Below are 18,517 nucleotides of genomic sequence, written 5' to 3' on the forward strand. Positions count from 1 at the left end.
GTCTCGATCTCCCCCTCGGAGATGCTGTCCTCCCCCCCGGTGCCGAGCGGGAGCGTGTTCTGCCTCAGTCCCCAAACCTCGGCGTCGCTCTCGGCGTCGCTGGTCACCGACTCGTCCGACACCTCCACTCCCCCGTCGGGCCTGTGCCTCAGCACCTTCCTCCTCAGGACCAACCTCCTGGATCCCCTCCCGGCCTTGGGAAGCAGCGGGAGGGCCGGTCGCCTCCCCAAAACGAGGGAGGCCTTGACGTAGGGATCGCCACGGGGCTCCTCGCCGCCTCCTTGCCGGGCGTCGAGCGGGCTCGGGGGGGCCGGCGTGGCCCATCTGTGCCTCTCCTCCTCCATCATTTCTGCCAAACTGGGTGGATTCTGTTAAAAAACCAAAAAAAAACCAACAAAAAACCCGAGTTAATTTCTGGCAGCACATTGGAGCTGGCGAAAGACATCAAGGGGGTTGTGACTCTCAACTTCTTGGGTTTAGGGGGAGCGATTTAGGTTAATCCCAAAATTCCTGCTTGAAAACGCTGCTAAAATTAACGACGTGATAATATAAAGGAGGAAGGGGATGATGGAAGCGCCGGGTGGAGGAAAAGAAGGATTTTATCCCCTTGTTCTGCTTTTAAAAACACGGGATCTAGTGATTTCATCCCGGGACACCTCAGCGGGTGTTTTACTCCGGCAGCTCGGCGCGGCGTGTCGAGGTCTCGTACCCCAACGGCTGTTGGGGTCTCGGTAAACCAAGATCCACGGCAAAAAGGGCTCCGGGCGCGGTTTCCCCTCGCCACACCGGTTTGGGGGGGAAAAAACTAAAAACCCGGCAAGTTTGAAGGGTTGGAGCAGCTGGTGTGGCGGGAGCGGGCGGCCTGGAGCGGGGAGGGCGGCCCAGCGCGGTGCGGGACCGGGAAGGGGCTCGGCGCCGATCGGTGAAGGCCGGCGGGGAACGTGGTGCCACCGCGCCCGGGGCGACGGGGTTGATCCCGCCGGGCGGCTGGGGGGGGAGGAGGGATTAACACGGGGCAAAAAAAAGAGAGATTTGAGCGAGATGAATCTGCTGGGGGGTAAGAAAATAAAGAATTATTCCGCGGGTGATGGTTGTTTCACAGAGCAAACCTCTGGGGGTAACAAAAGCCACGCCAAACCCGCCAATTCCTTCCCGTTCTCCCACGCCAAACCCGCCAATTCCTTCCCGTTCTCCCACGCCAAACCCGCCAATTCCTTCCCGTTCTCCCACGCCAAAACCGCCAATTCCTTCCCGTTCTCCCACGCCAAAACCGCCAATTCCTTCCCGTTCTCCCACGCCAAAACCGCCAATTCCTTCCCGTTCTCCCACGCCAAAACCGCCAATTCCTTCCCGTTCTCCCACGCCAAAACCGCCAATTCCTTCCCGTTCTCCCACGCCAAAACCGCCAATTCCTTCTGATTCTCCCACATAAAACCGCCAATTCCTTCCCATTCTTCCACAAAAATGCCAATTCCTTCCGATTCTCCCACATAAAACCACCAATTCTTTCCAGTTCTTCCACATAAAAACGCCAATTCCTTCCCATTCTTCCATAAAAATGCCAATTCCTTCCGATTCTCCCACATAAAACCGCCAATTCCTTCCCATTCTTCCATAAAAACGCCAATTCCTTCCGATTCTCCCACATAAAACCGCCAATTCTTTCCAGTTCTCCCACATAAAAACGCAAATTCTTTCCAGTTCTCCCACATAAAAATGCCAATTCCTTCCCATTCTTCCATAAAAATGCCAATTCCTTCCGATTCCCCCACCCAAACCCAATTCCTTCCCATTCTGCCACGCCAAAACGCCAATTCCTTCCCATTCTTCCTCTGCAGAGCTACCGGCGACTGATTCCGGCCCCGATGGCCGAGGGGAGCGCGGTCACCGACCCCGAGCGCCTCCTGAGGAGGGTGCAGGAGCTGGAAGAGGAGGTGAAACGGCTGCGGGAGAAGCTCCGAGAGGACCAGGAGGGCGGCGGGAGAAAAGAGGTTCCTTCCGCCCCCGGCAAAGCCAAGAAACGGCAGCAACGGCCGTTTGATTTCGGCGCCTACGGCCGCAGGCACGCGGCGCTGAAGGTCGCCTACCTGGGCTGGGGCTACCAGGGCTTTGCTAGCCAGGAGAACACCGGCAACACCATCGAGGAGAAGCTCTTCGAAGCCCTGAAGAAGACGCGGCTGGTGGATGACAGGCAGACCTCCAACTACCACCGCTGCGGGCGGACGGACAAAGGAGTCAGCGCCTTCGGGCAGGTCAGGAGTCGCTTTCCCACACCCCACCCCCCCCCAAGCCTCTTCCCAGATTTTCTAGGCGCCTCTACGGGACGGGAGATCCGGTGGGATTTGTGTCCCGCAGCACCGAGCCAGCACAGGTTGGATTTTTAAAAGCCATCGGAAAGCGAGGCTGGTGGTGGCTTCCTGCACGTGGAACGAGGATTTTTTGGACCCTCAAATTGTTTATTAATGCCAGGTTTTCTCCATATTAATCCCAGTTTTGGTTGTTTTTCCCCAGAGGCCTGTTGTGCAAGGATGAGAGTGGTTTAGGCTGCAGCTTTCCCAGTAGCTCAACGCTGCCAAAAAAAAAAAAGGGAGATGCTCCTTCCTCAGCAGAGCCCTCTCAGCTGATTTAACTCACTAATCCCCCCCCCCCCAAAAAAAAAGAACTGGAGAGCTTCCCGCTGAGTCAGGCAGCCAAATTCCTGCGCAGAAGGGTCCGAGGGGAGGCAGAAGGGAGTGGGAGCTGGAGGGAGGGGAGCGAGCCGGCCCAGCTCGGTGGGCACGGAGCCGTCAAAGCGCAGCCCTCCCTCGTCTGGGGGCCAGTCTCTCTTCCCCTCCCGGCTCGGGTTGAGCTTTTTGCTCTCCTTCACGCGCAAAATAAGGGCGCGGGGACGCCTTTTCAAGCCCCTTCATTAACTTCACCCCACACCAGATCTCCCAGGCGTTCAAGTCATCACCTCCAGCAGAAAAAAAAACAACATTATATCCTAAAAGCAGCGACTAAAGTTGAAGCTGTTTCGAGACCACGTAGGCAGTCTGCAACTTTCTGTTTTATTAAAGGAATCCGTAGCATCTGCCGGGAGCCTCAGCAGCTCTGCCCGCAGGAAGGAGGGGTGTGATCGCCCGCTCGGAGCCACCTTCGTCCGTAGGAGATCCTGAATTTATTCCCCAGCGGTGTGGGAAGACTTGGCTCGACGCGCCGAGCGCGCCCATCTGCGAGCTAATCCTGGCTTTCCTCATCCCGCAGGTGATTTCCCTGGATCTCCGCTCCAACCTCTCCGAGGGGAAGAAGCTGAACGGCCGCGCGGGCGGCTCGGAAGGTAGAAGCGAGGGGGAGGAGGAGGAGGAAGAGCTCCGCTACACCCACATGCTCAACAGGGTGCTCCCGCCGGACATCCGGGTGCTGGCCTGGGCCCCCGTGGCGCCCGATTTCAGCGCCCGCTTCAGCTGCCTCAGGAGAACCTACCGGTATTTCTTCCCCTGCGCCGACCTGGACGTGGCCCTCATGGACGCCGCGGCCCAGAGGTACGTGGGGACCCACGATTTTCGTAACCTCTGTAAAATGGACGTGGCCAACGGGGTGGTCAACTTCCAGAGAACGATCCTCAGCGCCGGAGTGACGTGGGTGGAGAGAGGAGGAGGAGGAGAAGCCGGGCTAGCAGATCCCTTCCGCCTGTGTCAGTTCGAGGTGACGGGACAGGCCTTCCTCTATCACCAAGTCCGCTGCATGATGGCCGTCCTCTTCCTCATCGGCCAGGGGATGGAGAGCCCGGAGATCATCGACGAGCTGCTGGATGTGGAGAAGAACCCCCGGAAACCGCAGTACAGGTAACGGAGAGCTCGGGGGGGAAAACCTGGGCGGCTTCTCAAAGTGGCCTCTCGCAGTATGGAAGGTGCCAGCGGCCTCTCTAGGAGGTAGCCGTGAGGATCTCGTTTTTCTCACTCTCAGACAAACTTCTGATGGCTTTAGCCCTCGGTATTTGGTGAAAATAATTCAGTTTTTATCAGAAAAAGGAGTTCTGGAAAAGGCAGAACGGACAGGCCGTTGATTTTTACGTCACAGCGTCAGGTAACGCCTTCTCTCTTTTTTTTTTCCCCCCTAGCATGGCAGTCGAGTTTCCCCTCGTCCTGTACGACTGCGAGTTCGAAAACCTTCAGTGGCTTTACGACCGAGAAGTGCAGGAGTTCAACGTCACCCACCTCCAGCAGCTCTGGGCCAACCACGCGGTCAAAACCCAAGTGCTCCGGAACATGTTACGAGGGTTAGACGCTGCTCCCGTGGCAGCCAGCAAAAGTAAGGGAGGGTTTTGTGGCAGTACCTTGGAATTACGGAGGGATGGGGGGGGGGGGGGGGTTAAAAACAAAAAAAAGGGTCATTAAATCGATGGTTCAAACCACTGGTATGTTTTTAATTGTCTCGCAGGCCCAGGGAACAGCACGACCGTCCTCTGGGGAGACGCGAAGCCCCCGCTCTGCAGCCAGGTCAGCGGCTTCGTGGAAGGCGTCAAAGCCCGCACCTACAAGCCCTTGCTGGCCCGGCCCAAGTGCGAGGGGCTGGAGGCTCGCATCCGCCATTTCGTGCGCAGGGGCCGCATCGAAACCCCCCCGGGCCTGGAGGTGGCGGGGGACGGGGACGAGCAGCCCCCCGAGACCAAGAGGAGCCACGGCGGTGACACCCCAGGGAGCGGCGGTGCCGCTGAGCAGCCCCCCAAGCGGGTCTGCGTAGATGTCGAGTGAGGGTCCCCTCAGCGGGAGAAGGGCAGCTGGGCGCTTCGCTTTTATTTTTTAATTGGGGAAAAAAAAAACCCGAAATAATGTTTTCCAGTGCTATTTTTATAAATTTCAAGAAATCTTGTGGAGTGTCCTGGTCTGGAAAGGCGGCGGGGGGGGGGGGGGGGGGGGGGGTGTGTGTGGTGCCTCAGCCCCCTCAGAGCCCCTCACCTTACTGCAGGGCGGCCCTGGGGCTTGGGGTGGGGGGACTGCAGGGGCTGCACTGGGCTCTGGCGGGGGCTGCACTGGGCTCCGGTAGCCGGCCTCCCCCCGCCCCCGGTACCTGGCAGGGCGCAGCTGCTCCCGTCGTCCTGGCGCGACCGTTACCAGACGCCAACCGTCGCCGGCGTTTAAACCGCCGGACAGAGGCGGAGCACCTCCCCGCAGGCCCGCCCTTTTGCAGCTGCGCCATTGGGCGCCGCGGGTGTCGCTCGGCTGCTTTCCCCCTTCCGATTGGCTGGGCGGGTTGAAGCACCGCCTCGGCGTCGCCGCGAGTAGCCGGAAGGGGTAAGGGAGGGGAGAAAGGAAGATGGCGGCGGCGAGCGGCGGCGGGGGGCTGTGGCGGCGGTTCGCCGCGGGCCTGGGCCCGGCGGTGCGCGGCGGCAGCGGGCGGGCGGAGCCGGTGCGGGCCGAGGAGCTGGCGGAGAGGCTGCGGGCGCGGAGGAGCGAGGAGAAGAAGCGAGAGGTGAGCGGGGAAGAGAAAGGGAGGCCGCGGGGCCCTGAGGGACGGGACTACGACTCCCAGCGTGCACCGCGACCGCGCCTCTGTTCCCGCCCTGCACCGCGCCGCCGGGGCGCACACGTGGAGCGGAGCTGGGTCCTCGCCTTGCCTGGGTTGAGGGCTCCCCCGGCCCGGGGTGGGCCCTCGCCTTGCCCGGGCTGGGGGCTCCCCCGGCCTGGGGTGGGTGCTGTGGGCAGCCGGGGCAGGAGAGGGGTGGGCGGGCAGGCATTACCGTTGTGTTTTCCCTCCCCGCCTTGCCCGGGGAAGGCTCTGGAGTGGGATTTGGGGGTGGGTGGCTAAGGGAGAGCACCCCGAGAGCAGGGGATGGGATGGGGTGGCGGGGACAGCATGTGGCCTTTATCTCCCGTCGTGGCTGAGCACGTTGCAGCCGGCTGCCACCGCAGCGGCGGGAGGTCGTGCAGGAGCGTTGCGCCCAAGCCGTGAACTGTTTCTCCTCCATCAATGGCGTTCTGTCCTCCCCCTCAGATCCCCCAAAACCCGGCGCAGAAACGGCTCCGGGAACTCGCCATGCTGAGCAAGCAACTGCAGCAGGTTCACCCCAACGTCCTGGCCAAGGTGCTCAAGCAGGCAACCGTGTACCAAAACGAGGAGATTGTGGTGATCAACAAACCCTACGGCCTCCCCGTGCACGGTGAGGAGAAGCCAGCCCTCCTGGTGCCGTAGAGGGGGAAATGGAAATGGCTCCATGGCACTGACGGGGTCTCTATCCTCCCTGCGCTGAGGTTTTCCTTCCCAGGGAGGTAGATCGGGAGTTTGTCACCTTAGATCCTGCGTTTTGGGGGGGGATTTAAGGTAGGTGGGGAGGCGAACGTCTCCCCTGATTGCCTTGCTCATGGGTTATGCAGGTGGCCCTGGGGTCAAGAACTGCATCACTGACGTGCTGCCGATTTTGGCCAAGATGCTGGAGAACATGAAAGCCGAACCCCTCCACCTCTGCCACCGGCTGGACAAAGAGACCACGGGCGTGATGGTGCTGGCGCGGAGCAAGGAGGCGGCAGAGAAGATCCGGCTCCTCTTCAAAACTCGGCAGGTGGAGAAGATCTACTGGTAGGAAAGGTTGAGGCGGAGGAGATCTACTGGGAGGAAAGGGTTGGGCAGAGGAGATCTGCTGGGAGGAAAGGTTGGGGGCGGAGGAGATCTGCTGGGAGGAAAGGTTGAGGCGGAGAAGTGGCTTTGACGGGCTTCTGGGATTTGAAGAAGGGGGAGGGGACAGTCACTGGGGCATGGGGATGTGGGGCTTTGCGGGTGTTTGCTCATCTTCCCTCGGGCTGGGTCACGGGGAGAGGGGCTGCTTCCTTTCTTTCCCCGCAGACCTCTGGCTTCCCTCCCCAGGGCAATTAGTTTGGGGGACCCAGACCCCCCCGAGGGCATCGTGGAGATCCCCATCGTGGAGAAGGAGGTGCAGAGCCACCAGTCCCACTACAAGGTGAGCCACTCCTCTCGGCCACCGTCCTGGCCCAGTGCTCCCCTTCCCCAGCACCCCCCTTCCCACGGGCTCACCCTCTCGCCCCCGCTCAGATGACGCTGGCCCCCAACTACCGCCTGTCTCCGGAGGACGGGAAGGTGGTCAAGATCCGGCAGAACCGCCACGCCGAGAGCGCCGTCACGCGGTACCGCCGGCTGGCCAGCTCCTCCGCCTGCTCCCTGCTGGAGCTCCAGCCCATCACCGGTGAGGAGGCCTGCCTGGGGGTCCCCGAGCAGGTCCTGGAAGCGGGAAAACTCCTCGTCAGACCTGACTGAAATCATTTTGGGGTGGAGGCTCTGCCAACCAGCCACCCCGGTGTGACGGTTTGATGCCGGGGCCGCTCTCCCCGCTGGTTTTGCCACGGGTTTCTCAGGGTGGCGGGTGGGAGCCGAGGCCTGGCGTGGCCGGTTGTCACGTTTCTCCCCTCGTTCCCTCCCTTAGGGGTGAAGCACCAGATCCGGGTTCACCTCGCCTACGGGTTGGGCTGTCCCATCCTGGGTGACCACAAATACTCGCACTGGAGCAAGTTGGCCCCCCAGGTGAGGCGGGTCCTGCGGCGGGGGGTGCTGCCAGAGCTGGATCCGGGGCCAGGCAGCCCCTTTGTACCCCCAACTCCCCCTGGGCCGGCGTTTTTCAAGTCCCAGCTGAAGAGACGGGGTTGTGGCAGGGACTTTTTCTCTCCTCCCCGTAGAAACTGCCGGGAATCACTTTGAAGAGGCTGAAGCTGGAGCAGAGCAAGGCTCGGCACCTCCCGCTCCACCTCCACGCCCACCGGCTCTCCCTGCCCCTGGGCGAGCGGCTAGACCTCGTCTGCCAGCCCCCCCTCTTCTTCCAGAAGACCCTGAAGAAGCTGGAACTGGACATCCTGAAGGACTAACGAGGCAGGACAGCATGGGAGCACCGGGCCCACCTTGGTGCAACGAAGTCTACGGTCTCCGCCGCTTGCCAGACACCCCGCCGGTGTCGGTACCGGTGTCGCCGGCCTCAAACCAGATACCTGCCTGTGCTCCTTGCCCCGGTTTGGCGCAGAAACGCGGCTGGGAAGAGCCTCTCGCACGGACAAACGAGGCTGGGAGGAAACTGGGCTTTGCCCAACCCGTGGTTTGAACTTGGAGCAATAAAAGGTCCGGATCCCGCCGCGGCGGAGGGTCGTGTGTGTCTCTGTGCTCAGGCCAGGTGGATCTCGGTCCCTGGGCGGGTTTGAGCTCGCCTGGGTGCGGTCCCTCCCAGTTGGAGGGGCGTTGCTCGTCCCTCCAGAGCTGGTCAGCAGACTCTCCTTCCAGTTCGGAGACTCCCTTCCTTCGAAAAATCCACGGAAAGCGCGATTTGGCACCGGCTGTGGGGTTTTCTTGCTGGGCTGAGAGGCGGCGCGGGGAGTTCCTCTGCTCGGTTTGGCCGAGGGCTCCGGGACTCCCTCCGCTCTGCGCTGCCAGAGGCGTGGACCTGGGTTTTTGGGGAGCAGTTACACCGCTGGGAGAACCTTTCCTATCCCACCGCCCCTTCTTATTATTCCCAGAGGCCGCTATCAGGATCCCTCTCCCTCGGGAGCTTGCCTTGGGGCCAGATTCCTCCCTTCCCCCCTGTGCCCCGAGAGGGAGGAGAGCGGAGAGACTGAGGAGCCACAGCTTGATGCCCTGCCTCAAAATCGCCGCCACCAACATTTGGCATCTCCCAAAAAGCTCCGGGCTGAGCAGCAGGACTTTCTCCAGCCCCTCCGGCTCGTTTGGGTGCTGGAAAGGGCTCTTTGTACCCCTTTGGGGCCGCTGTGTGCTTGGCTGGGGCTTTTTGCTGTGGGTAATGCCCCGTCCCCTGCCTCCACGGGGTGAAAATAGCCGGTGGGAGCCTCACACCCCTCGAGCCCGTCACCAAAAATACATTTTGCTGATGAGAGAGGGGCGTAAAACCACGGGGAGCGGCTGGGGAGGAACGCTGCCTTCCCAGCCCGGTGCCGTGGCTGCTGGGGTTTGGGTTTTACTTTCTTTTAATTCTATTTTGGGGCGTGCTATTTGCAAAAAAAAAATAACCAAAATGCTTCCCCCCTGTAATTACCCGGCGATTTAACGCTCCGCCTAAGCTCTCCTTTGCAGCCGCCGGTGCCTTCGCGCCTCAGACGGCACCAGAGCCCCCCGGGCAGCAGCAGTGGTCACCGTCTCTCCTCTTCCTCGCTTAAAAACCATGTCCCTCTCGCACACGGCCGCCGAGTACATGCTCTCCGACGCTCTCCTCCCGGATCCCGGCGGATCCCGAGCCAAGGGCCTGCGGCTGGAGCTGCCGAGCGATCGCCTCCTCAAATTCGTCGCCGTGGGGCTGCCCCTCTGCCTCGTCTCGTTGGCTTTTGCCCGGGAGTTCTCCGCCGGTGAGTCGCCGTCGGGGTGTCGCTGCCAAACCCTCGGGGAGCGAGGGAAATCCTCGTCGAGGAGCTCTTCTGCCTCGGGGATATCGATTGATTGGGTTTAACGGATTTATGGGTGGTTGGGAAAGCCCCGGAACGGCCCCCCTAAAGCCCAGGACGTGGCGGTGAATCGATGCCTCGCCTCGGCCGCCGGCCCCCAGCACCTTTGGGTGCTGCGAGGGCGGGTGGGGGCTGGCAGGGGCGGCTCGGGGGGGGGGGGAGCTGCCACAAGACGGTGCGGCGTCACCTCAGGCTAAATCTGACCTTGGCCCACGTCCCGCTGCTGCCCACCCCCCCACCCCCGGGGATTTGGGTTGAGCCCGGTTTCTGGCCGGTCTCTAATTCATCCCCCACCCTGCTCAAAGGGTTTGTGTTTGGGAAGGGCTGGAAAAAATCCTTGCTGGGAAGGACGGCTCCCAAACGACCTGCAAAAAGGGCTTTTTTTGTTCCTCCCGTGGCTGAGCTTCGCCCCTTTCCCCCCTCGCCCCAGGCTCGCAGATCAGCTGCTTCTCTCCCACCAACTTCACGGCGAAGCAGTCTGCCTACGTCGACGCCGCTTGCTGGGACTCCCTCGTCCACCACGGCTTCGACGCCGAGGGCCACGCCGTCACCAAGTCCCTCTGGGCTCTCAAGGTACGGCTCCAGCTCGCCTCCGGCCGCCCTCGGGTCCCGCCTGGGCGCGCAGCGGAGGCGAAACCCGCTTGTCTCCTCCGCCCAGGTCTTCCCCTACTCGCTGCTGGTGGTGGCGGTGCTCATGTACTTGCCTTCCCTGCTGTGGCGGTACGCCGCCGCCCCCGCCCTCCGCTCCGACCTCCTCTTCGTCATCGACGAGCTGGACAAATCCTACAACCGTTCCGTCCGCCTGGTGCAGCACATGAGGAAGGTCCAGCAGGCCAGCGCCGAGCCGGAGAGCTTCTGGGAGGAGTATGAGAGGTGGGCAGCCTCGAGTGGCCACCAAGTCCCTCTGTGGGGCGTTGTGGTGGTGGATGGACTTTGGTGAAGCACCTCGCTTTGAGGGGGGCGGGTCTAACCCCCCCCCTCTATGTCCCCTCTGCTCCCAGGGCCCGCCGGGAGAGGTATTTTGAATTCCCGTTGCTGGAGCGCTACCTCACCTGCAAGCAGCACGGCCACTCCTTGGTGTTCCTCTACATCCTGAGGAACCTGCTCCTGCTCTTGTTCTTGGCCGCCACCTGCCTCTACCTGGTCTTCCTCCACCTCCACGTCGTCTTCCAGGATGAGTTCAACTGCTCCATCAAAACGGGGCTGCTCCGGGAGGACCCCCACATCCCCCCGCTCCTCCCCTGCAAGCTGGTCGTCTTCTCCGTCTTCCAGCTCACCGGCCTCTCGCTCGGCGGCGTCTACGTCCTCCTCGTGCCCGTCGCCGTCTACAACGCCCTGCAGCTCTGCCAGTGGGACAAGGGGCTCCTCGCCGTCTACGAGATGCTCCCCGCCTTCGACCTCCTCAGCCGCCGCATGCTCACCTGCCCCCTCAACGACCTCAACCTCCTCCTCCTCTTCCTCCGCGCCAACATCGCCCACCTCACCTCCTTCGGCCGCCTCAACGCCGTCGGCGCCTTGAGGGAAGCCGCCGCCAACAAGGACGACATCGACACCCTCGTCGACTTCATGACGCTGCTGGCGGGGCTGGAGGCCGCCAAAACCCACCGCCGCCCTCGCCCCGCCCAGCCCGACGGCGCCGCCGCCCTCCCCAACGGCGCCGCCGCCCCAGGTAGGAGTTTTTTTGGGTCGGTACAGACGACTTCTTCGCTCTCCTCACCCCCACGTCCCACCCTGGGGCCGGGGAAAGCTGGCTCCGTCCACCCTGGCCCCTAAACCCTTTGGGTTTTGGGGGGGTTGCTGTTTTGGAGGGCGAGAGTTTTGGGGGGGGGGGGGGGGCTGTCAGGAGGGCCGACGGCTCCGTTTGCAGCCCACGCGTGGGCGGGAGTTGCTATAGGAACGGAAAGCCGAGTGTTTTGCTGCTTCTGGACAAAACCGGGGGGGGGGTCTCACCCTCCTCAGGCACCTCTGCTCCCTTTCCCGGTTTTGGGGAGCCGGCAGTGCCCCCCTCTGTGGCCTCACGGGGATCTCCGAGACCCCCCTTCCCCGGCAGAGGTTTCTAGCTCGTCCCCCGGCAGGGTGGGAGCCGGGAGGCCTGAGCTCCTTCCCTGGCCCTAAATACAGTCCTGAGGGCTGTGGTTTTTCAAGAAAACCACCCAAATCGAGCTGTATTTAGCATCCTCGTTGGCATGGCAACCACGGGGCTAGCACAGCTGCCTCTCGGGCTAGTCGCAGGCTGGTGGAGGAAGATCGCGGTTGGCCCTCGCCCAGTTAATGATCTTCCTCCTCCTCTTCCTCCCCCTTTTGTCTAGAGACGAAGCCCGGCGTAGAAGCGATGGGAAAAGCCTCCCGGGACTCGCTCGGCTCCGCCTGACCCCCAGAGCGGGCGGCCGCCCCCCTGGGATCCGTTTGGATCCGCTCCCTCGTCGCCAGCCTCGCTCGAGCGCCTGAAACTCCCGTTTCGATACGGCCCCCGCCCTGCGGTGACGGCTGTGACGTGGCAGCCGGCCTGAGCTCACCTGCTTTTTGGGGTTCCCCTTCTTACATCCCGGGGTTTTTTCTGCGCCCCCCCCCCCCCCCCGAGCAAAAAAAGGGTTCAACACCCCATTTGTGGGGCAGAGACTCTCTGGGATGTCTTATTCCAAGCGCTGGGTGCCACGTCGTGCCTCTTCCACCCAAATTTCCCTGCTGGGTGGGGGGAATGGAGGGCGAAGGGATGCTCCTCTGAAGGGAAAAAAGGAGCCAAGATTCAACCAAACCCGTTTATCGACTGTTTATCGGGAACACAAGGAGGGGGAAGGCGCTTGCCGGCGCTGCGGAGCTCCTCTCTCCACCCCAGTCCCTGGATCCTGCCAGGAGGGTGCCCCAAGAGGGGTCCCCGGGGGGGGGGGGGCCAGGACCCAGCTCCGCGGGCAGGGAGGGGTTCAGCTCCCCTCCGTGGGGCCTGCTGCTTGTTTTCACAGAATTTTCCATAAATTGCATTTTTAAATGAGCTTTTTTAAATTTTTTTATTTATTTTTTTTTTTCCCCTGCAGCCTTGACTTCAGGCCAAAGAGGAGCTGGAAAATTAGTTAATTAGTTAAGGCAGTTAATCGAGCCGGACGCCTCCCCCCGGCAGAGAGGCGTGGTGGTGCCAGCAGCCCTGAGCCGCTTTACCAGAGGTCTGAGCTCCCGTTCCCTCCCCTAAACCCCCCCATTCCCTCCCCTAAACCCCCCCGTCCGCTCCCCTAAATCCCCCAGGAGAACCCGGAGCTGGGAAAGAGAAGCAGCTCCCCTTCTCCGGCTGGTGGGGGCAGGGTATCCAGGAGGAAGGGGGGCGCAGGCAGCCCCTGGGGGTTGTAGAGGGGGCAGGACAGGTACTCGCAGGGCCACTCGGCCCAGGCGTAGCGTAAGCCCAGCACCAGCGTCCCGCAGCCCCTCAGGGCCAACGTCACCGTGCGGGACTCCACCGCCACCACCGGGGCCGGCAGCCACCGGCACGGGGCTTCCTGGCTGGAGCAGCAGACCTGGGGTGGGGGGAGAAACCTCCCATCAAGGTGGGCTTCCCTCTTCCAGCCCGTTGCGGGGGAAGCTTTTCCCCCTTCCTCACCTCGAAGGCCCACGTGTCCCTCCGCCGCCAGACGAGCTCCTGGCTGTAGGTGACGTTCAGCAACCCCCTGGTCCCCTCCAGGACGGCGCGGGTGGGATACGGCCCCTGGAAAACCACGGCTTCCTCCCCGTACGCCACGGCCCTGGCGCCCAGATGCAGCCGGTGGGCCACGGTCTGCTTATCCCGGGGGTGGATGCTGCCGAGGAAGAGGAGGGAGGCGGTTGGGATCAGATTCGTCGCTGCGCCCCCCCCCGCCCCCCGGGGCAACTCGCCTGCCGTAGGGCGAGCCCTCGTCGCCCAGATCCATCGCCACGGCCATGAAGGCGGCGGGCAGCTTGGCGTTGGGGACGACCCCCAAATCGGCCGTTTGGTGCCAGCGGAGACGGGCGAAGCCGTCATCCGGGCTGTGCCGGCGGTAGGTGGCCAACTGCAAGGCAAAGCCAGAGGGGAGGAGGGGGCTGAGATTCGGCGCCCTGGTGGGACGTGTCCATGGATTTGGAGCCTCCTCTCCCTCCTGCCGGCTCGGCGGGGCGGAAGGATGGGTAAACCCCCCCCCCGAGCAGCACGGGAGGGTGGGGGTCCTGCCCCTCGTTGTGTCCCCCCCTCTCTGACCTGCACGAAGCCGAAGGGGAGGAGCGGCTCCGTCTGCCCGGCTGATCCGGCGTGGAAAGCCCGGCGCCAGTCGGCGACGAGCGCGGGGAAGGTGCAGTTGTACCGGTCCGTGTGCAGGAAGGCGTTGGCCTCGCCTGGCCCCAAAAATGAGGGGCCGGTGAGAACCTGGTGGGGTAACACGGGGAGGGGGGGCTTCTCCCACCCCAGGGAAGGGGGAAGGGGGGCTCACCCTGGTACCACGCGACGCCCCGCAGCGTCATGTTGAGCAGCGGGTGGATCATGGCGTTCCAGAGCACCGAGGGCGTCTCCGGGCCGGAGAGATGCCGGGGCGAGGGGGCGCTGGGCGGCATTAAGTTGGGCTTAAGGGGGTGCCAAGCCCTAAAGCTGGGGCTGGGGTCTTGCTTTCCCCCCCCCCCGTGCCACCCCCTTTACCCCTCGCTACACTCGGGATTTTACCCAGGCGCTCCAGGAACGCTCCAGGCGAGGAGGTGGGATCCGCCCCCCTCTCACCCCGAGAGTGGCGAGGGGGAGGATAACCCCCCCCCCCCCCCCCAAAAGCAGCGTGGTGCGGGGCAGGGGGCGTTCATCCCGCGCCTTCTCTCACCTCCCCGCGTCCTTCGGGAGCCCGCAGGCCCGCAGAGCCCTTCGGGAAGACCAGGCCTCGATGGGGGTGCCCCCCCAGGCCGCCTCCACCAGCCCCACGGGGTACCGCAGCGCCTCGTAGAGGGAGCGCCCCAGCAGCCAGCAGACGGCCGAGAAGTAGGTGAAATTCCCCTGGCCCAGGTTTTCTGTTCAAGAAACGGGGCTGCAACAGGGCGGGGGGGGGGAAAAAAGCGGGGAAAACCCCATTTCCAGGTGTTTTTTCTTCTTTTCTCGGAGGCACATCGCACTCACCGGCCGTCGGGACCGCCCACGGCAAAGCGATTCGCTCCAGGTCCTCCAGCTCGGTGGCGGAGCGGGCGGGCGCCGCGGCGAAAAGGCGGACGTAGGGGTAGCGCGCGGCGGCGGCGAGCTCCCGGCTGGCGTTGGTGATCTAGGGAAAGGGGGCGGGAGGGCGCCAGGAGCTTCCCGGCTCGATTCCCGGCCCGATTCCCGCCCCCGCTTACCTGCAGGACCGTCATGGCCATGTTGCTCTGCCCGCTGCAAAGCCACACGTCCCCGAAGTAGATGTCCCGCAACGTCACGTTCTCCGAGCCCTGCCCGGCTGTCAGCGCGTAGGGACCGCCCTGCTCCATGGGGTCCAGGATGGTCGTCCACCTCCCAGAAGGTCCTGGAAGAGGAGGATGATGTTGAGGTCCGGGACGGTCGTCCACGTCCCAGAAGGTCCTGGAAGAGGAGGATGACATTGGGGTCTGGGACGGTCGTCCACGGCCCAGAAGGTCCTGGAAGAGGAGGATGATGTTGGGGTCTGGGATGGTCGTCCACGTCCCAGAAGGTCATGGAAGAGGAGGATGACATTGGGGTCTGGGACGGTCGTCCACGGCCCAGAAGGTCCTGGAAGAGGAGGATGATGTTGGGGTCTGGGATGGTCGTCCACGTCCCAGAAGGTCATGGAAGAGGAGGATGACGTTGGGGTCCGGGACGGTCGTCCACGGCCCAGAAGGTCCTGGAAGAGGAGGATGATGTTGGGGTCTGGGATGGTCGTCCACGTCCCAGAAGGTCATGGAAGAGGAGGATGACATTGGGGTCTGGGACGGTCGTCCACAGCCCAGAAGGTCCTGGAAGAGGAGGATAATGTTGGGGTCTGGGATGGTCGTCCATGGCCCAGAAGGTCCTGGAAGAGGAGGATGACGTTGGGGCCCGGGACGGTCGTCCACGGCCCAGAAGGTCCTGGAAGAGGAGGATGACGTTGGGGTCTGGGATGGTCGTCCATGGCCCAGAAGGTCCTGGAAGAGGAGGATGATGTTGGTCTGGACTCCCTACAAAGACCTCAAGACCTTTGCCAAGAGGTTGGACGAGCGGCCAAGGACCGGTGAGGACGGACAGACGACGAGGGAAAGGCGCCCCACCGCGGCGCTGGGCTGGGGAAATGGATTTTTGGGAGCTGTTCGCCATCGGAATCTTTCCTCCTGCAGGAGCTTAGGGGTTAAAAAAAACCAAAAAAAAAAAAAAGAAAATCTCGAAGACAAATGTGTGTCAGAGCAGAAGCTGCTGGGAGGAACCGGGATTACAGGAGCAGCTTGGCGTGTGTGACACCGAGATGTCTCCAGCTAATTTTAGAGGCGCCGAATCGAGGCGTAAAGATATTCTGCTGGAGCTTAGCGTGGATTTTCTGGGGCTGGATCCTGCAGATCTCCTGGTAGCGGCGATCGCCGCTCTCGCCCAAGACACCTCCGGGCTCTCCAGCTTGTGGAGGAGCCTTTTAGGCAGCGTTTTCACCCCCTGCAAAGGTGTTGAGCAGCCCCCCTGCGACTCGCTAGGCAGGGAAATGAGGCCACCAGCTCAGATCTGAGGTGCCTCCAAGACCTCCCAGCCTTCAGGATCCTGCAGGATCCACCGAGGGGGGGATATATCGAAAAAAAAAAGCAGCCAGGAGCGCTCTGGAGGTGGTTTTGGGAGGGAGGGGAGCTAAATTTCCCCCCCCCCCCCCGCCTCCACCCTCTCCCCTCCGCAGCCTCAGCGTTGGGCTCCAGCCACCCACCCCGGCGGCAGCTCGGCGCCTCCGGGATCCCGCCGGTGGGAAACCGAAGGGAGCGAAGGGCCGGCGTTGGCGGGGAGGGGGGTGGCTGAACCCCCCCCCACCCCTTCCCCGAGATCTCCCCAGCCCCAAGGGTGCACGGGGCTGGAGGCGCCACCGTCACCTCTGCCACCCCGGAGGCGGCGGTGGGACAAACCCAGGGGCTGCGGGCAGCAGCCCCCACCCCACCAGCGGGTCCGCTTTGGGCTCGGACGTGCTCCTCGACCACCAAAACCCCCGGCCCCAGTTGCCCGGTGAGGGTCTAGGACCCACCTCGAACTGGCGCCGTCTTCTTCATGACGATGAGGCCGCCGTCCTCGGAGAGAGCCACCGTCACCGCGGCCCCCGGCTCCCCGTAGCCCCACACCACGGCTCCCGCCGGCGCCTTCTGCAACACCATGTGGTCGCCGTAGTAGGACGCGAAGCCGAGCATCATCCCTAGGATCGAGGAGAGCCCAAACGTCACCTCCAAGAGGCAAAAAGCAACGAGAAATCATCCCCTGCGGGGCCTCCGACTCCCCCTTAACCCCGGATTATTTGAGATCCCACTGAATTTGTAGCTTCCTTCAGCCCCGGTCAACCTTAAGGGGGTTAAAAATCACCGAGGAGCTGAGGAAGCGCCACGATTCGGAGTCCCCCGTGCCACGAGGAGCTCGAGTGACAGGGTTTGGATGCTGATTTTGGGGTAAAAATTCTTCTACTAGCAGTAGAGGAGCATCCCTGCCAGCCCAGCCTCGCTAATAAATACGCCCTGACCTAATTTTTCCCTTGCAAAAATGTTTGGCGAGGGGTGGGATGGGAAACACCGGGCACGAGGCACCGGCAAAGGTGCCTTGAGTGAGGAGGGAAGCGGAGGGCTCAGCCCTGGCGCTCCCAAACGCTCCCATTTTTGGGGGTTTGAAAGTAAAACCGCGGGTCGGGGTAATGTTTGCAGGGTGACGGGGTGGGGGTGGGGGGGGTGGGAGCCCCGTCGTGGCGATCACACCGGGGCTCACGAAGCCCCCGACTCCTCCGCGGGTCGTCCCAGGCTGGGTTTAACGAAGGAAAGAACCGACGCCCTCGGCCTCTCCGAAACCAGCCGCATCGCTGGTTCCCACTGGCTCCTGCGAGGAGGCTCCGGGAAGGACGAGTTACATAAAAAAAAAAACCAAGTCAGAGGAGGAAAAAAAAAAAAAAAAAAACCCCCAAACCCACCAAAAACCCGAGACGCCGAGGAAGAGACTGGAGGCTATAAAAAGCAGCGGGGAGGAGGGAAGGGAGGAGAGCCCACGAGACGCCGCCGAGGAGCCGCATGCGGCTCCCGCCTTACGTAAAGCCTCGGCCCACGGCGGCAGCGACGTGCCAAGGGCGTCGAGGAGGGGCTGGGGGGGGGGGGCGAAGGGGGATCAGAGAGGGGTTTTGGGGTGTCAAGGGGATCGAAGTGGAGCTCAGGGGGGTGAGAAGGGTGTCGAAATGGGGCTGGGGGGGGTGCAAAGAGCAACAAAGAGGGGGTTTGGGGGTGTCAAGGGGATCGAAGTGGAGCTCAGGGGGGTGAGAAGGGTGTTGAGGAGGGGCTGGGGGGGTGCAAATAGCAACAAAGAGGGGGTTTGGGGGTGTCAAGGGGATCGAAGTGGAGCTCGGGGGGGGGAGAAGGGTGTCGAAATGGGGCTGGGGGGGTGCAAAGCGCATCGCAACGGGGTTTTGGGGGTGCCGAGGGCCCCGCAGCGGGGCTCTGGGGGGAGCCAGCCCCCCCCGCCCCCAGCCCGTTACCTGCCGCCACCGGAGCCAGCGCCAGCAGCACCCACGCCGCCATCTTGGGGCGACGACGGGGCCCGAGGGCCCCGGGATCCCCCCCCCGCCTCTGCCCCCCCCCAGGCCCCGCCTCCGCCGCCAGCCTCCGCCCCGCGGGGGGCGTGGCCAGCACACGGGGGGCGTGGCCTGGACACATGCCGGCGGGGGGGGGTGGTTGCCAAGCGACAGCGTCCTCACCACGGGCAGAGGCGCCGGTGCGGCCTGGCCGGGTCAGGGCCGAGGGACGGGGCTGGGGGTGCGGGGCCGGGGCAAGGAGGTGCGGGCCGGGGAACCGGAGGCGGGGGGGGAACCACGGCGGGGCGGGGGGGGGGGGAACCGGCGGGGGTTCGGGGGGCACCGGGGGTCCGGGACCTTCCGCGACCGCTCGCTCCGCCCCGCCCTGCCCGGGGCAGGTGCTGCGCACGCGTAGTTAAGAGGAGGCGGTGC

The 18,517-nt window shown here is 63.2% G+C and overlaps 4 protein-coding genes across 5 annotated transcripts; 3 read left to right on the plus strand and 1 right to left on the minus strand.

Annotated features, from left to right (window-relative positions):
• Positions 1-1,687: 1,687 nt before the first annotated feature.
• Positions 1,688-4,733, plus strand: PUS3 (pseudouridine synthase 3). Of its 2 annotated transcripts, none has more exons than XM_009955649.2 (4): positions 1,688-2,252; positions 3,244-3,824; positions 4,100-4,290; positions 4,420-4,733. In XM_009955649.2, exons 1-4 carry the CDS (start codon positions 1,866-1,868, stop codon positions 4,731-4,733), a joined length of 1,473 nt encoding a protein of 490 aa, XP_009953951.2. In that variant the 5' UTR covers positions 1,688-1,865. The 2 variants fall into 2 exon arrangements, with proteins under 2 accessions (XP_009953951.2, XP_086332993.1); XM_086476867.1 differs by having other exon boundaries at positions 1,745-2,252; positions 4,100-4,300; positions 4,433-4,733.
• Positions 4,734-5,295: 562 nt separating this feature from the next.
• RPUSD4 (RNA pseudouridine synthase D4) lies at positions 5,296-8,111 on the plus strand. Its single transcript, XM_086476982.1, has 7 exons — positions 5,296-5,451; positions 5,974-6,139; positions 6,354-6,555; positions 6,841-6,934; positions 7,027-7,177; positions 7,415-7,512; positions 7,665-8,111. Exons 1-7 carry the CDS (start codon positions 5,296-5,298, stop codon positions 7,848-7,850), a joined length of 1,053 nt encoding a protein of 350 aa, XP_086333108.1. The 3' UTR covers positions 7,851-8,111.
• Positions 8,112-9,101: 990 nt separating this feature from the next.
• PANX3 (pannexin 3) lies at positions 9,102-11,796 on the plus strand. Its single transcript, XM_086476920.1, has 5 exons — positions 9,102-9,329; positions 9,856-9,998; positions 10,084-10,298; positions 10,427-11,094; positions 11,735-11,796. The coding sequence occupies exons 1-5, from the start codon at positions 9,149-9,151 to the stop codon at positions 11,794-11,796; spliced, it is 1,269 nt and encodes a 422-aa protein (XP_086333046.1). The 5' UTR covers positions 9,102-9,148.
• Positions 11,797-12,649: 853 nt separating this feature from the next.
• On the minus strand, positions 12,650-18,092 carry SIAE (sialic acid acetylesterase). The gene is made up of 10 exons (XM_086476981.1): positions 18,050-18,092; positions 16,574-16,738; positions 14,730-14,893; positions 14,518-14,656; positions 14,228-14,411; positions 13,853-13,962; positions 13,624-13,757; positions 13,284-13,438; positions 13,012-13,207; positions 12,650-12,928 (listed from the first exon to the last, which is right to left on the minus strand). The coding sequence occupies exons 1-10, from the start codon at positions 18,090-18,092 to the stop codon at positions 12,650-12,652; spliced, it is 1,569 nt and encodes a 522-aa protein (XP_086333107.1).
• Positions 18,093-18,517: the final 425 nt, after the last annotated feature.

The sequence above is a fragment of the Leptosomus discolor genome, chromosome 22 (genome assembly GCF_034619465.1).
Source record: "Leptosomus discolor isolate bLepDis1 chromosome 22, bLepDis1.hap2, whole genome shotgun sequence".
Taxonomy (NCBI): Eukaryota; Metazoa; Chordata; class Aves; order Leptosomiformes; family Leptosomidae; genus Leptosomus; species Leptosomus discolor.

Bases quoted from the DNA above. Each gene is read 5' to 3' on its own strand.
- PUS3 (XM_009955649.2), top strand. From the start codon at position 1,866: ATGGCCGAGGGGAGCGCGGTCACCGACCCCGAGCGCCTCCTGAGGAGG. The intron at 2,253-3,243 runs GTCAGGAGTCGC...CTCATCCCGCAG, and splicing joins GAGTCAGCGCCTTCGGGCAG to GTGATTTCCCTGGATCTCCG. The intron at 3,825-4,099 runs GTAACGGAGAGC...TTTCCCCCCTAG, and splicing joins CCCCGGAAACCGCAGTACAG to CATGGCAGTCGAGTTTCCCC.
- RPUSD4 (XM_086476982.1), top strand. From the start codon at position 5,296: ATGGCGGCGGCGAGCGGCGGCGGGGGGCTGTGGCGGCGGTTCGCCGCG. The intron at 6,935-7,026 runs GTGAGCCACTCC...GCCCCCGCTCAG, and splicing joins GCCACCAGTCCCACTACAAG to ATGACGCTGGCCCCCAACTA. The intron at 7,178-7,414 runs GTGAGGAGGCCT...TCCCTCCCTTAG, and splicing joins GGAGCTCCAGCCCATCACCG to GGGTGAAGCACCAGATCCGG.
- SIAE (XM_086476981.1), bottom strand. From the start codon at position 18,092: ATGGCGGCGTGGGTGCTGCTGGCGCTGGCTCCGGTGGCGGCAG. The intron at 14,412-14,517 runs GTGAGTGCGATG...TTTCTTGAACAG, and splicing joins GTGGGCGGTCCCGACGGCCG to AAAACCTGGGCCAGGGGAAT. The intron at 13,758-13,852 runs GTGAGCCCCCCT...TTTTGGGGCCAG, and splicing joins GGGCGTCGCGTGGTACCAGG to GCGAGGCCAACGCCTTCCTG.
- PANX3 (XM_086476920.1), top strand. From the start codon at position 9,149: ATGTCCCTCTCGCACACGGCCGCCGAGTACATGCTCTCCGACGCTCTC. The intron at 9,330-9,855 runs GTGAGTCGCCGT...CCCTCGCCCCAG, and splicing joins TGCCCGGGAGTTCTCCGCCG to GCTCGCAGATCAGCTGCTTC. The intron at 11,095-11,734 runs GTAGGAGTTTTT...CCTTTTGTCTAG, and splicing joins CAACGGCGCCGCCGCCCCAG to AGACGAAGCCCGGCGTAGAA.